The sequence below is a fragment of the Hippocampus zosterae genome, chromosome 15 (genome assembly GCF_025434085.1).
Source record: "Hippocampus zosterae strain Florida chromosome 15, ASM2543408v3, whole genome shotgun sequence".
Lineage (NCBI taxonomy): Eukaryota > Metazoa > Chordata > Actinopteri > Syngnathiformes > Syngnathidae > Hippocampus > Hippocampus zosterae.
Window position 1 is genome coordinate 170859 of NC_067465.1, and position 15931 is coordinate 186789.

Below are 15931 nucleotides of genomic sequence, written 5' to 3' on the forward strand. Positions count from 1 at the left end.
CATACAAGGCGCTGAGTGGTGGTCAACACTGATTTTGATTTTGTAGATTAGCACCACCCTGTTAGCAGCGAGGACACTTTTTGAAATATGGAACCCACGCAGACGCATGCAAAAATGACACTTTTCCTCTTCAACATTTGACTGTGGACGAGACAAAATGGAGCCCAAACACAAACATTTGCAGTTAGAAACTTTATTGAATACAAACGAGACCATAACAGCCACAATCAGCATCAGGAGGCCTATTTTCTTCCATCTTTTCAATGTATTTGCTCCTTACCATTTGTATTTTGAAAGATACTCTCAACCACATTTGGATCTACAAACAAACACACTGCGGTTGTTCCGTGTGGGTGGGACACACACGCAAGCGAGCATTATTCACTTTAGAAGAAATGACACACAAATCAAAGGCAACAGAGTAATCCACACATCCTAAAAACGCGACTTTTTTTTTTTCATTTGTGGCTTCGTGATATAACAAAGACGTGTGTGATGCGGCGGGATGGTGTGCGCTGTCCACACAAGATACTTTACTTTCATAGAAAGAATGGATTATTGATGAATATATCGCCAACCAGAGGACGCGCGTGACTCACCCGTGGCTGCAATAATGCCAACTGATTCTGACCATGCAGTTGTTTGCGTCACTTGTGCTTAAAGTCCTGCTTTTTTCGCCCCCCCCAAACGTTTGGTCCTCGCTCCCGCGGAAACATCACAGAAACATACACAAATCACTTCCTGTGCACATCCGGCACGAACCAGCTGTTTTGACAAGATCAGCAAAAAGGAAAAAAAAACGCTGCGTTGACAGCGCGTCTCTTGCCGCTTTAAGACAAAGTCCATTTGGATCAGTAAATCACACCACTCCTTTGCATTTTTTGTCAGAATCTTTCAAATGGAAGCTCTAAGCACTACCGTTTGGGGGCGCTTAGAATTTTTCTTTTTCTTTTAATTCACCGCTGTTAAACACATGAATAACGTGCGGAGTGCATTGCTGATTCATTTAACGTGGCTTCATGATCTGAAAGAGCCTCAACCTTTGAATGGTATATTATTGTGTACGTCTCATTCTCGTGCTTTTCTTGCCAAAAGTTTTTTTTTTAATGAATAATAAGCGGCCCCAAACTGTATGAAGTGACTTGAACGGTTGCGTACATACGCCGAGTAATATGCGCGTACCAAACATGAACATATTATTGACTTCAACGTAAAAAGGCTTCCCGTTAGCATTTAGTGCTAATGTTGCCCAACAACGTGGCCGTAAAAGACTTCTTCAGACAAAGCAAAAGGCATCACAATCAGTAATAACTTAAACGCATCATTTGTCATCATAAATAATAATAATAATGACTGATCAGAGGTGGCTTTTGAGCATGACAAATAGAGCGTTGTGTGCCTATATTGTCCTCTCATCATTGAAGTGAGAGGACTCCGCATGAGGAGTAGCTGCTCGGTGTCGAGAGTGGAGACATGACCTTGAATACTGAGCGTGACTCATTCTCGCTGTACCGCAACTGCGGCAGCCGTTAAGCAGGTCCAGAAGTGCGTCTAAGGCGGCGTTTGCTTTGGCAAAAACGAGCAACTCTCAGGTGTCTCTTTTGTGCATTTGCGGTGCCAGGGAATTGCCGTTTAAAAAAGGGAAAAAAAAAAAGGTCTTCTGATCCTCCAGGCCGCCCTTTGAAGTGTCGTCTCGGTCCTCTCCACGTTTGCAAGAAAGCGAGAGAGTACCTGAGTCATATTCAAAGGAGGTCAGCGGGGTCCACGGCAGAGATGGGGGTCCTCCAAAAGCAGAAGGAACTGAATTCGGGCATTGCAAAAGCTTCATTCTGCTCCTTGCTCAGCAGCGGGAACACGTGCTCCACCAGCTCGCTCAGCCTGCAGTAACTGGACAAACATTGGCTCATCTTGAAATCGAGAATCGAAAATGGATTTTCAAATTGTTTGGATGCAAAGGGCCCGTTTGTCTTCCCGCCCGTCAACTGTGAAATTGAACAAGCGAGTGCAGCGGCGCCTTGAATTCATTGTGACCAAGCTCGCAACTCAAAACACATGAATTGAAAATAATGGAAATGCTCGGAATCCGTTCATGCCCCCCCCAACCCCCAAAATTGATCCAAAGTTTTTTTTTTTGTGTGTGAATAATAATAAGGAAAGGCCGTCGGGTGTACATACGAGGACTTGTTGCCCTTGGTCTGCTCCTGGATCAGCTCTCCCTTGGGGTTGACGGTGAAGATGCGGCAAACGGGAACGCCAACCTCCTTGTAGGCAAACACGTCCTACACGGACAACAAGAAGAAAAGTTGCGCTTTGCATGATACGACGGACATCGAACTTACTGTACAAGGAAGTCACAATTTTAAAGCTGGTTAGGATATGAAAATGGACGCACCAACACAGCTCAAGGCCATGGAGGACTTTTATAAAGAATCCATTTAACAAGAGTGTAAACATATTGAAGATGAGCTCATACATGATTGCATAATAGCCCGCGTCATACTAGCAACAAGTTTCCAGCTATTTCAACCCCCCCCCCCCCTCCCCAATCGATTGCGTGTCCGGATGACGCATCAAGACGAGATGCGAAGCCAGTGCCTGTCACTTTTTCTCGGGCGGGGCACCGTCATCTGCTTGTGTTGGTGCGGCCGGAGAGATTCACATTCACATTAGATCACATGACGTGGTTTGCTCGCGTCGCGTCGCGTCGGGTTGAAAACTCACGTTGGCTCGGTTGCCAAAGGCGGCGTGGAACGGCTGCTTGTTGTGCTGGAAGAGGTTCTTGATGTCCGTCAGGCATTCGATCTTGAAGATCTCGGGTTTCTTCTCGATGACCTCCCTGAAGAAACACGAGGCAGGCGTGATTATAGCCCGAGTTAAGTTGGACGGGCATGACACGGAGCAAGAATTTCCTCGTGCCCGGAGCAAACACAATGAGGGGTTGTTATGACAGATGTCGTAGGCGAGGCCTCGGACGTGCGGAGACGGTGACCAAAATATGGCAGATGACTCCCTTCCAGTGTCATTAAAGTGAAAATGCTCTGTAATAGAGAGCTCGGGTTTGCGCGACACGTGGTACGTTTGGGGAAAAATGTCAACAGGGGTTTCCAGAGGCCTTCGCCGTTTCCTGGGAGTCCAAATCAAACGGCAGCCGGCATCTCAATGTGACCGGCTCCCTTCCCAAAGCGTTGCAACAGCGAGGTCAATTCCTTTGTTTTTCTCCCGTGTATACGGATGACATTTTTGGTTTCAAATAGAAAGACGAAGATCGGGGCAAAAGTTCACCAGCTTTGATTTGGTGGTATATGGTATGGTAAAATGCGCTAAAGGGCAAAGCGCATTTTGTTTGAGCTCACGCAGTTTCAATGAAAGATGAAAATCAAATCAACGAGGACTTAAAACTAGACGGGCCATGAGAAAGACAAAGGCTATCATTACGATACGCTACAGATCCAATTCCTGGGTAAATCCCGCCTTGACGCGCGTCCCAATTTGAAATCAGATATGCCGTTTTAAATAATCTGAATTGAAATTGTCACTACAGAAAAAAAAACCCTGTACTTACAAAGTATTTATACTGTACATTTGCTGACCTGTGTCAACTTTTTCTGCAGAAAATTTTCAGCTATGGCTCATTAAAACAATGTTTTCGCGCCATCTGGTGGTTAGTACCAACGTTGAAGTGAAGGGAGGAGTGTCGTCAGGCCAAAGCTTTGTCTGATGGAATCAAAGCGCTTTGCTGCCATCTTGTTGATGTATATCGAAGCAATTACAAGCCTTGGGACGAGGGTGTCATTTGATGTCGAGTTCAAGCAGAGTTCAAAAGAAATAACACAAATACGGATGCACACAACATTGGGGAGAAAGCACATTTCACGAGTCTCCGCGCGCTTGAGCGCGCGTGTTCGGGTTACCGGTGGAAGGCTGAGAAGAGGCTGCTGGGGGACAACATGAGGGGGCCGCGGGGGAGGATAGTGCCGCCATCGTTGACCCACTGCAGGTAGCCCCTCGTCATGTCCGCCATGCCGATGGCGCGAGCCGAGCAGTACAGGAATTTATAGCCGTTCCTGCCGAGGGGTGCGAAAGAGAAGACAAAGGCCAACGGCTGACAATATACTGGAGAGCACTAGTTTCATTGGCTAGATTCTAACATTCACAACGCAAAATGCAAATTCTCTTCACTACGAAAGACCAGGCGTGTCTAAATTCCAGCCCGGGGGCACATTTTGAGGTTTTAACACAGCCGGCATCACAACATTACAAAGGAGGGTGGCTTTCATCCGCAGTCTGTCTACAAAAGTGTGCGGCTGAAGGTTCAAAGTTTCTATTAACAACACAAAGTTCTGTTCATTTTGTTGATGCATGAGTCATGGTTAAAAACAAATGGTCAGAAACATTTTGTGAACTCCAAAGTGTGTGTGTGTGTGTGTTTTGAAGTAATAAAGTATGACTCGGTTTCAAGCAAACCCTCATCAATGCTGGCCCACAAGAAAGGCAAAAGCCGCAGCGTGACAACTGTGACTCGAGCTCAGACGCTCCCTCCCATGTGGTCAATGGTCAGTGTGCGCTTACTCAGCTACTGAGTGATAGAGTTTGGCAATCCCCTGGTGGGTCCAGTCCTTCCCAAGCTGCGGCAGGATCTGTCCAAACACGTCGGACCTGGAGGTGACAGGACTGAGGTGAAGCCACCATCAGCGTGACAACATAACGAGCGTTCTTGTAGAAAGTAAGAATAGCTCAGCACGGCAAAGGCTGCAAGCGGCTCAAATGTAAACGAGCTCGTTATGGAGCTTTGTGAGCGCCGCGCCGACGGAAGCCACACGCCACAAGTCTCCTGCGGGGTCACGGGAGATAATAAGCCGCGGCCAATCTGGCTCGTTTGACGTGCTGCCGGCACCTATGCTAAGCGGGCCTTATATGGGGGGGGTCAAAGTTGAGCTTGGAGCTAATGAAATAGGAAATGCATGGTACAACCGTGGCAGATAATTGCCTTCATCTAAAAAAAGTCGCTTGCAGGAAAAAGCCTTACTTTATCACGTGTGGGCTCTTGTCATGGCATCCTTTTCTCAGTTAAACATACAAAATACGAAACGGGAATAATATACCGTATATTGTTACCAACATATCAAAAATGCGGCTGTGTCGGGATAGACATTTTTGCCCGTAGCGCTCACCTCTACGTCCTATCGTAACGCGCGATTTGAGAATCGACAATCAAAGGAACATTTAGTCCTGAGCGCATGTGGGCGTGTCGTCGGGCGGCCTACTTGGTGATGGTCCCGTCGATGTCAGAGATGATGACTTTGTCGTCCCAGTTCCACAGGTAGATGGTGCCCTCGCAGCGGCACGTGCCTTGGTACTGCGTGGTGATGCTGAAAGTCACGTCGTTGGGGCCTTGCTTCAGTTTCAGACTGGCCTGGCAGCAGAAGCGCAACAACGGTGAAAAACGAGCCGCGCTAAATCTGTTCGCAGCGGGGCGATCGGACCGTCCGATCACAATTAGTGATGGTAGACCTCGGGGCGCTAATCGGCCACAGACAAAACAATCTGTACAGACCATGGAAGCATGTTTTGCTGTTTTGGGAACGGCAATCAACCTAGCCCCCGCCACCCAATCTATCGATCTCTCAATCACAGTATTCAATTATCAATGTACCTATCTGTCAATCTTTCAGCCCCGCTTTCAATCACTATGTATCGCCCCGCTGTGAAGTACCAATTTCAGCCAGCAGATGGAGCCCCAAACTGGCAAGTGAAGTCAAAACAGGCACTTGTAGGTCTATTCTTGTATTCCAGCCCGCAACCCCGACCGCCCTGTTTACTCAGTCTACAATCGGTTCCATTTCTAATCTTACTCACGATCTGATCGGAGGATAGGCGCAGCGACTTCCTGTAGGCATGCGCGCCGAGATGCTGCTGACTGTCGTTAAGATGCTGTCTCTCCTGAGATGACGCGGCGCTCACTTCCTTGCACTCTTCATCGCTGGACGAGTCGTTGCTTTTAGTCCTTTCAAGATACATTCATTTGATTACATTTGCTGCAGACCAATAGAAGCGATACGCCATCCATTGGTTGGAAGCCACTTACAATAAGGTGAGATTCTCCTGCGTCATGGCGGGTCCTTCGTGCGCCGACTGCGACTGCTCCTTAGCGTCAAGCTTCGTCTCAGACTGCCAGAAAATGGAAATACAGACAGTTGTTTGGCACAAAGCAAAATACCCTCAAAATCCACACAAACCTGCTTGATTGCACCGTCCGCCCGTTTCCGCCAGAACCACCAGCGTCCCGACTTCTTTGGCATCTTCTCCTTCACCCAGGCCTCCTCTGTAGCCTGAATCGTACAAAGCGCTCTTCAAAGACCCGCGCGTGACAACAGTACAGAGCGCATCCATGGTCCTAACTTCTAATGACCTTTGGTAAATTCTTCTGAAATGCTTGTAGACTTAGAATCAAGGGAGCGGCAAGAGTCCAGTTATAATATCTGCGAGAAACAAAAGAGTTGAGAAGCGGTTCGGGTATTTACCGCGCGTTCGTCGCTGGTATACCTTAACGACACGACGCTTACCTATTTCCGATCTTAACCACAAGGTTGGGGTTATCTATAATTGATGGATTTTCAGCAAATTCCTGGTAGGTGATGATGTGTTCCATGAACTTTTCTGAAGAGAGAAGAGAAGAGTTGCTTGCTCAAGTTCTACAGAGCTTTCTCTGCTGCAATTATATCTACCCCCCCCCCCCCTCCCACCCCAGATTAAAACACGACCAACACATCTGGGGGAAGGGATGAGATGGTTAACAGATGAATCGCAGGGGTTTGTTGAAGCAGCGCTCCCTCCGCCCAGTCTACGGCCGGGTGTCCCAAAAGCCAAGAATGGCTTTTGTTGCCACGACGACGAGGGCCGGTTACGGGTAAGGCGCGCTTCCGCTACCTTTGGATATCTCTGCGTTCTCCGTGAGGCCTCCGCACAGGGACAGCGTGACGTCCGGGAGGTCGCCGGCCGAATCCGACAGACACTCGGTGCCGCTGTCGGCCGCGGCGCTGCCGACCGACTGCGGCGACTGCGAGCCCGAGCGAATCTCCGTTTCCATCCAGTGCTTGCCGGCTGCGTCGGCCTCGCTGCAGCAAGAGAATAGCGGGTGAGGTGGTGTTCGTACTACTTTCTTTGAACGTCGGCGGCGGCGGAACCTCTTGGGAAAGTATCTGGCGGCTACGTCGGGCTCAAGTGCATTTAGGTCATCCAGGTAGATGTCCTCGGGGCCCTGATGATGGCTCCTCTTCGGGACACCTGCATTTAACAAATTCATTTGACACCGGTTCAGTTCACGACGAGGGTTGTGCAATACATTTGGCCTTGGTTGATGAGCCAGAAATGCAGGCCTTTGGAGTTTCATCGATATTTTCTGCCTCTGCTGAGGACTGTATTCAAAACAAGTGCTCCCTTTTTTTTTTCTTTCCATTTTTGAATTTGCGTCGCGTCCACCCGATGCGAAACGACCTTGAAACTTTTATTTTGAACAAAACGCTCAAGTGTCAACACGACGATTGCTTTTGGGCACAGAAAAAAAAACGTGGCCATCTACCAGCGCTGCAGTGGTGGCAAAGAGGGCCCGCTAAGCAATCAACTCAAATTCATCGAGAAAAGCAATTGCCCGGCCCGGCCTGACTTATGGTACACCGAACACAAAATCAAACCCACCTTTCTTTTTCGAGGGAGAGTCGCTCTGCCGGCTGCTGCCAGGGGTGGAGGTGACCACGTTGTACGGCAGCAAGTCCGCCGGCTCGGCCGGAGCGGCGAGACTCTCGCACGTGGTCGTGGAGGAGGGGCTGGTGAGTGCGCGCGCCTCGGGCTTGACGATGACGCACGCGGGACGCTCGGCGTCGTCCGTTTCGCCGTCGTCCTCCATGGCCTCGGAGCTGAGGATAACGCGGAAGTGGGTGCTCTCGGAAGGGGCGATGCTCACTGTTTTGAGTGGCTCCGCTTTGTCTTTTTTGGTCACCTGGATATTGGCCATCAAAAGAGAGAGGAAGGAATAAGACTAACCATCCGGGTCAAATGTCATTGGCAAGATTCCTTTCTGACCTTGGCGCTTTCCGGAAACTCTCCCCAGGTCCACTGCATGTGCGACTCGGCTCGCAGCAAAGTCTCCGAGGGTCTCACCATCAGTTCAGAGTCACTCTTTGGAGAAAAGGCCTGGGAAAACTCACGGCTGAAGGGACACAAAAAGACGTGTACACATAAGGAGCGCTTTATTTGCCATCGGCGCCCTATTTCCTCAAAAACTTCACATTTCTTGACTCTAAGGCCTCCTTTTTATCCGTACAAACACTGGCGGGGCGGGGCGGGGCGGAGCGACACACACCGCGACCCGTTGATTGGGCAACGGAGAATCGTTACATCCATGTTCAAATGTGTACATTGGGAGTTGGAGCTGGGACTAATTGTTCACAGACGAGTCCCGGTCGGGTCCCGCAGCGCGGCTCTAAGACGTTATCTCATCTTTTGTTCTCAAACGCTCCATTTGTTTGGGCGGGGACGCTCTGACAAGGAGTTCAGAAAGTCATCTGCTAAGTGCTACTAAATGCCAATTCAACCAGTGATGCGTACCAAATGTAGGTGTACTATTTGGCGGGAAAAAAAACCCCAAACAAACATTGACATTGACCTATTTTAAATTCTAGCAAATGTCCGAAAACGCACCTGTCATTTGTTGTCCAGTCGCCATCAGACAGCGCGTAACCGTCCAAGTTATGTCTGGCCGCCGGTAGTCTGGGGTCAACATCTCGTAGTGTGGACACCGAAGGCGATCTGGACACGTGAGGCACCGAGACGTCCTCGTCAGAGCTCAGGTCCATCTCAAACATTTCCTCGTTGGTCGTTGCAGCCGGTGCGGTCGCAGCGACGCTGGGGGCGAGCGACATCGGGGGAGTCAACTCTTCCCGACGGGGGTCTCCTTTGTGCTTTTTCCTCCGTTTCTTCTTCTTTTTTGTAGAGACGGTGGCGGGAGCCGGCAGATCAGGCGGGTCTTCCTGGTCGGCCGGGTCGTCGTCCGCCAAGTCCTTTGACGACCGGTGCTCCGCCTCTGAGATCCAGAAAAGGTGGCTTTCTGTCGGGATCGGGGATGTGGCCAGGTGGGCGGGGACAATCTCCTGGAGGATGGAGAAGGAACAAACTTAAAAGGAAAATCTTGGTGGGGGGGGTTGTTTTTTTTTTAACAATGACAACAAAATAACATGGTCTTTTTTTTATGTGTATGAGCCATTGCTCACCCCCAGCCCCCTCTATTTCAAGGTCGAAGCCAAGCACGGCTCTCATTACCATGACGACCTGGGCTAGAGCTAGGGGGCTGTGTCGTAGCCCGTAGTGAGAAGAAAAAAAGCGAGCGATCAAATGATGAATCTTGCTGCTAAGTCTGTTTGGAGGCGGCATGATGTAAATTAGCCCTACTCTGGTAAACACAAGAACTACTTGCTCACTGACACAATTTGGGGGGGGGCAGCTAACACAGACCATTTCCAATGAATCAGTGGCTAGGTACTCCAGAGACAAAATTATTTGTAAACAAATCCAGACTAGGTGCAGATATAGTGTGAGGCTATTGCAGCCAAAAATGAACAACAGCAACGACATCCTGCAGACTTTGTGGTTGTCACTGGTGAGACTGGATGTCAGACACTTGGAGGCAAAAGGACGCCGGTCACGACAGTGGCGTAAGTACTTTTAAAAATAGTCACATTGTGACATACTTACATTTTTCTGCTCGGTTTCCTGAACGAAAAAAGCCTCGCCATTATCGCCGAGTTTCATTTGCAACTCCACTGGCTCTCCATTCACTTCAATGTCAATCTGGACAAGAAAAAAGAAGAAAAAAAATTAAACAAAGACTTATAATGACCAAAAAGCAATCTGAAAGCCAGACTTGAATGAGAGTCCTTTGGATTTAGTTTGGACTAAGTGACAAGCTTGGTATGCATCTTTTGGGTTTCCAGCCGTTTTCTTCACTGCTTATCCTCATTGGAATACTGTAGCGGGTGAACTGGAGCCCATTTCAGCTGAAGCTAAGAGGCGGGCACCCCGGACCGCTCACCCGCTGATCCCAAGCGAAATTGTAGTCTCCGATGAACCAAACGCACTTTCTTTTTGGGAAAGTGGGAACAAACCAGGATTTGAAGGCAGACCATCTTGACTGCAACGCAGACGTGCTAACCGCGACCCCGATGTGCCGCGCTGAAAATGAGGCTTGCTCGGCAGTCACAAGATTTCATTTCCCACCCTGCGGGCCCGACGGGGGAATTTACGCGAGGCGAGGGATGATGGCCGAGTTTAATGTCTAATTGACTAATAAGGCAGAATAAATGAGCGCCCTCTTTAGCCCTGCCAAGTGGGTGACAGCTCGCATGCATCGGAAGTCGTCTCCACGGCTCGCTCGACCACGGTGGACCGAGTGTGGTAAGGAAGGACCATGTTGTACACTTCAAAATAGCTCCATTTAAAAATACCCATCATTGCAAAGTTGAGTAAATATGTTATAGAATCGCCCGCGTCTTACTTTTATTTTGGTGCGATAAAAGATGAGATTCTGGTTGCAAAACAGCCCTTTCTCCACCCCCCCCCCCCTTCAGTTTCTTATCCTGCCCACGCATTCAAATTGTGGTGCTTGTTGCCATGGCAACGGCTCCTTCATTCCTTGCTCCGGGTCCATCGGTATTCTAAAGAAATTGTCAGAAAGTACCAACTTCACACAGACCCCCCCACCCCCCCACTGACCATTCATCAAGGCAAAGAAAGAAACACGAAAAATACTACCTCGAGTGAGTCATTAAAAAAAAGGCTAACAAGGGGGAAGACAGCCTGCAAAGGCCTGAACGTTTCTGTGTTTTTCCATGTTGCTACTCTACACACGTAGCGCCAAGACAGAATAGGGGGTAAGGGATGGTGGGATAAAGCGGACCCTTGAAATCGACATGGTAGCGGCTACTGTCAGACTCTCAACTAGACAACACGAGTATTTCAAGCTTTCACGACCTGAATGCTAACATACAATGGGAAACTACAGGCACACGGGCTAACAATTAGCATCGACGTGGCGGTGCCGTTACCCTTGAATGCAGTCCATGTCAAATGTTGTCACCCTGGGAACTGAATCTTCCTATTGTTGCAAAGTCCCAACCCATTTTACAGTAGTGAAGACCAATCTTTTTTGTTTGTTTGTTTAAAAATAGCCTCTCAAGATACATGTACAGCATGGTAGATTTTTAAACGCAATTTCAAATGAGTTTGTTTGACATTCGCTAGCCAAAGACTGCTCACAGAGTAGCTGGTGACGAGAGGACAGGTTGAGTAACGTTTCCTGACGCTTACCCAATATTGTATGCTCTATGTAGGAACTTAGCCTCATTACTCTTTTCAGTTCTGAAAAGAACTGAATACAAATGCATGTCTTTTTTTTAGTAGCTGTCTCCACCCAAAACGGACTTTTGGGTGAAGACCCACCATTAAGAATAACCGCTTTCTGAAAACATAGGGTGCGGCAACACATGTAGACAGAGCAAATAATACTCTGAGGCATACACCGTATTTCTTATTCTCTGAGAAGAACAACTATTATTACCGCTGTACTGAGAAGCCGCGAGCAGCACTGAGCCTCAAGTACTGTATGTCTATATTAAACTGCCTCGAGGTGACCAAAGCGCACACACACACACACACACCACCTGAAAGAGCAAACATCTTCTAAGCGTGGAAGGAACTCACCACTTTCTCTTTGGAGCGCAGCACGCCGAGCTTGCCGAAGCGCACGTGGAAGGGCGAACACTGGTAGCTACCGTCCCGCTGGCGGACGACCACGATGTCGATGCATCCCGACAGCGTGGCCTGGTTGATGCCCTTGTAGAGCTCTTTGACGGTGACCAGCACCTGCCCGGCCAGCTGACCCACGTAGTTCATGGCTTCCGCCTGCGAGCAAAGTGCCAAGAATAAAAATCTCCTTCGTCGCGAGCCGGCTAACTTAGGCCAAACGGCAACGTGATGTTGTTGCAAACTTTTTACTATTTACTCACTGCTGTCAATGTTCTGGTGGTCCCTGAGGATCTTTGCCTCTCCATGGCCCCCACAAAACCGCATGACACCCCACCATGACCGCCGCACACTTTGTGTCGAACTTACGTCAAGCATCCCGAAGCTGATCGTTATTTATCCCCCCCAACTTATCACGTCATCGGCTCACTGCGCTCTTGCGAAATGCCATCATCAACTTTAGAATTCAAGGTGTGCGCTTTGTGTTCTGTTTTTTTCCCCTCCGCCAGGCGACAGGATCCTCAGCGTTGAGCCAATGAGATGACAGCTTGAAGGTGCTGACGGCTGATAAGGCCTCGCACTCGTGACACGGCGTTTTTTTTCCCCCTGCTGATAACAAGGTGTACTCCACGGCGTGACGTGACGTTCTCACACACGCACGCGGTCGGTCACATGAGCGATATGGTCATTGCTGCGTCTGCTTGTTATCGTGACTCATCGGGGGAAGTGAGTGGCTTTTTTATTCGGACAAATGAGTCCAACGGCTCGGAGTTACCGCAGCACGTGAATTCATTTCCATCCAAAATATGTGACAGCAAATACGGGACGATGACAGGACTGTAAAAAAAAGGGGGGGGGGGGGTGACCACAGAGGGAATAGTCCCCTTGCATAGCAAAGTATCGTGCTGAAATGAACCCGACTGTTGGTTGGCATATTAAGTTACACAAAGCGGGAAAGATGACGGCCGTGCAACCTCGAGGGGAGGAACGTCATCTGTACCACAACCTCCAATTTGTTCGTATTTTAAGCGAGAAAGAAATGAATCTGGATAACCCGAGAAGAGACAGGACAGGCTGCACTCAGTCTTATCTGTTCTGTGTGTGTGTGTGTGTGTGTGTGTGTGTGTGGAGGAGGGGGGGGGGGGGTTGATACTGCATACAAAGTGGCCAGTGAGTTCCCCTCTGCCCAAATCAGAAAACACTTCTGCTCACAAACTAACGAGCGTACGTGCCGGGGTGTCTCACAGAAAAAACGGTTGCTGATTAAGGGACAACAACAATGTGTCCGGCCGGAGCAGAGCGACAACAGAGATGCGAGCCAAACACGCCACGATCACGTTGGGCTCATTCCAGCTTGGAGCTTACGCCATGGACAAGCGTGCCTGCCGAAGGGACATATCGAGCGACGCGGACGACACCGCCGCTATTCAAATCATTGACAGCAATGTGAAAAACAAAGTGGGAGTGTCCTTTTTGAACATCAACCCTCACCAAAGTAGGCATGAAATCAACCGTTAACGCCATATCCCGACAGAAAACAAACAATGTTTGACATCAGTCAGTTCAGATCTCGCTTCGGACAAAAAATAAAATAAAACATGGCAACTTGTTTTTGGAGAGGGCCGAGTCTGCCTTCACAGTACAGTCAGATGCCCTTGAGCAAGGCACTCCACCCCTGCCTCTTGAGGGATTCTCGTGACTAGAATAAATATTTCAATCACTGGTATTTCAATGTTTTTGGATAGCAATTGTGGCCCTGTGTCTACTCGATATCGGTCTCGATGACGAATTGCAGTGAGGGCCGTAGTGCATCCCATTATTGCCTACTAGTTTTCCGACATCACACAGTGCAATGGTTGGGGAAATTCCACTTCAAATAAGGTCCAAAATCCAAAACAGGGAACCACACTTTTGAGAAGTTGCCATTTAACTGTTGCGCTGCGCTTTCGAGGTTTCCGATTCCTCCCGCTGACTCACAACACAAAAGCGTCTCCTATTGAACAGATGTCAAGTTTAATAACAAATAAAAGCCAATTCAGCTGGTATGAGGACCCTTGTGTGCTCCAAATTAAAAAGGCCTTAAGTTACGCATTTTACAATTTTTGTAATGATGTATTTTGCGTTATAAAAACATTCTTTTTTTTTCAAACACTCAAATTGTTCAGAGGCATCTGTGCTATCCATACAAATATAGTTTTTATTAGTTCTTTGGGATTTTTTATTCTTTATTTTTTGCAAAAGGGGGGAAAATGGTGTCTGGAGGTCCCAAATAAGCCCTACTAACAATCCCGACTGGACGTGTTCATGTAAAATGCATTGGTTTGAAGCCTCCTGCAAAAAGGCAAACTCATTTGCGATCCTGTGGCGCCACCTAAAAGTTGCACAATTGGAATGACCTCAACCCAACAATGTGGCATGCTTACGTCTGTCCAAGTGAAAACAAAGCGATTGACGTAAAAAATCGCGTGAAATGCATGTATACACATTAGGTTTACGATGCATTCAAAAATATGAATTATAATGGGTCTCTATGGTGCAAAATATGTAAATTGTAAAGATTAAGGTATCAAAACGTTTTTTTATTATTGCTGCAATGCCTGAGAATTATCAGCCGGTGACGTCATGAAATTTAGGCCATTTTAGAACCCCTCCATAAGTTTCAGCTCTCTCGTGTTTTTCTGAATGCCTTTGCCTTTGATTCAAAGACATCATTTTACATTTATCGCAAGCGGTGCACTACGAGGGTTAAAGCTAAAATGACTCACCAATTTAACCGCGGAATTTTGAACGTCACGGCTGGATTTGTGAGTAAGGACAACCAAAGTGTGTGTGGGGGTGGGGTGGGGTGGGGTATCTCCCGAGGTGGCTAATGGTGGACGTTTGAGACACAAGTGAAGCAAGTCGAAATGGAAAAAAACCAAAATGAATGATCCGTGTTTGTCCACCGGCTAGCTGCTGTTGACTTGACGTCGGTTTCCTCGTTGAAAGAACAAGCGGTAGTAGGCGACACACGCATTCTGTTCACTCACGAAAACAAGAGCTTTTTACTCGCCCAAATGTACAGCATTTAGTTGACAATTCCATTGCCCCAAATGAATCATTCGAAGCTGCGGGGAATGTCAGCTAGCTTCGATGCTAACTACCGCTAGCTGCCTCGGCGATGTGACAACATGACAACAAGTGTCGCCTTAAAAAGACATCTGCCTCTCAAAAAAAAAGACAACCAAATAAATAGGTATGGATTTATTGAACTTACCTTCTATTGTCTTCAGCGGAGGTTTGTTTATCAGCAAGTCTCCGTGTCCTTCATGTCCTCCTCGCCTCCGTGTGTGGAACTATTACTATTACGAGTAGTACCGTACTAGTAATACAACGACTACTACGACTACTACTTCTTCAGCTCCGGTACCTCCTCCGGGCTCCCGAACCCCCCGACTGACTGACGCGTCCTCCGCCGGGACCACAGAGCTGGGATGCGGATGAGGAATGAGGGAGAGGTGCCGATCTGGAGTGGAGCACCGAGATGTTGACGACGATGGCGGTGGGCCGGTGAGAACCAACGCGCACGCGCACAATGGCGCAACCAATCAGAAGAAGAAGACCGGAGTTCTCCTTTTTGGCATGTTGTCAATGTTTATGCTAATATCCCAAATAATAAAACGTATGATATTCTTTTCTTCTTTTTTTTAAACATGATTTTTTGAAAAATCCGTTTAACCAGTCATACAACAAGTTGGGCTAATATGACAGCTGCATCCCATAATAATATCGAGGTGACCATTATGGGGTTTTGGCCCCGCCCCCAAATATTAAAAGATCATGAAAGAGAGTAATATTTCATGTAATATTTGGGGTATTTTTAGTATTGTAATGTGTATGTATACTCTTTTACTTGTGTATTGTTCCTCTAATATAGTTGTGGGGGTTTTTTTGTTGGTATTTTCACAAGATTTGTGTCATTGTCATCTAATCTTTTGCGGATTATTTCGATTACTGTTGTGCAACACTAACGTGTGAAACCATGTTTCTATTTATTTGTCCATATATTTTGGTGTTTTATTTTGGAGTGTTTATGTGTATGACTTGCTCATACGGTATTTTTGATAGTATTTTCCCTCAACCCTGCTATTTTTTGTTA

At 47.8% G+C, this 15931-nt stretch overlaps 1 protein-coding gene across 3 annotated transcripts; it reads right to left on the reverse strand.

Annotated features, from left to right (window-relative positions):
• Positions 1–177: 177 nt before the first annotated feature.
• On the reverse strand, positions 178–15359 carry lpin2 (lipin 2). Of its 3 annotated transcripts, none has more exons than XM_052046136.1 (19): positions 15050–15359; positions 11752–11952; positions 9748–9843; positions 8698–9146; positions 8080–8206; positions 7696–7996; positions 7185–7284; positions 6928–7115; positions 6564–6657; positions 6410–6479; positions 6237–6329; positions 6086–6168; positions 5857–6004; positions 5265–5413; positions 4570–4656; positions 3912–4064; positions 2722–2836; positions 2176–2279; positions 178–1887 (listed from the first exon to the last, which is right to left on the reverse strand). In XM_052046136.1, exons 2-19 carry the CDS (start codon positions 11941–11943, stop codon positions 1743–1745), a joined length of 2694 nt encoding a protein of 897 aa, XP_051902096.1. In that variant the 5' UTR covers positions 11944–11952; positions 15050–15359; the 3' UTR covers positions 178–1742. The 3 variants fall into 3 exon arrangements, with proteins under 3 accessions (XP_051902096.1, XP_051902095.1, XP_051902094.1); XM_052046135.1 differs by lacking the exon at positions 15050–15359 and adding an exon at positions 12057–12873 and having other exon boundaries at positions 8698–9143; XM_052046134.1 differs by lacking the exon at positions 15050–15359 and adding an exon at positions 12057–12872.
• Between the last annotated feature and the right edge of the window lie 572 nt (positions 15360–15931).

What these genes read in the sequence shown, in the direction of transcription:
- lpin2 (XM_052046134.1), bottom strand. Translation starts at nt 12,101, where the DNA reads ATGGAGAGGCAAAGATCCTCAGGGACCACCAGAACATTGACAGCA. An exon ending in TGCGCTCCAAAGAGAAAGTG is followed by an intron (nt 9,844 to 11,751) that starts GTGAGTTCCTTC and finishes TTTCTTGTCCAG; the next exon opens with ATTGACATTGAAGTGAATGG. An exon ending in CGGACGGTGCAATCAAGCAG is followed by an intron (nt 6,169 to 6,236) that starts GTTTGTGTGGAT and finishes ATTTTCTGGCAG; the next exon opens with TCTGAGACGAAGCTTGACGC.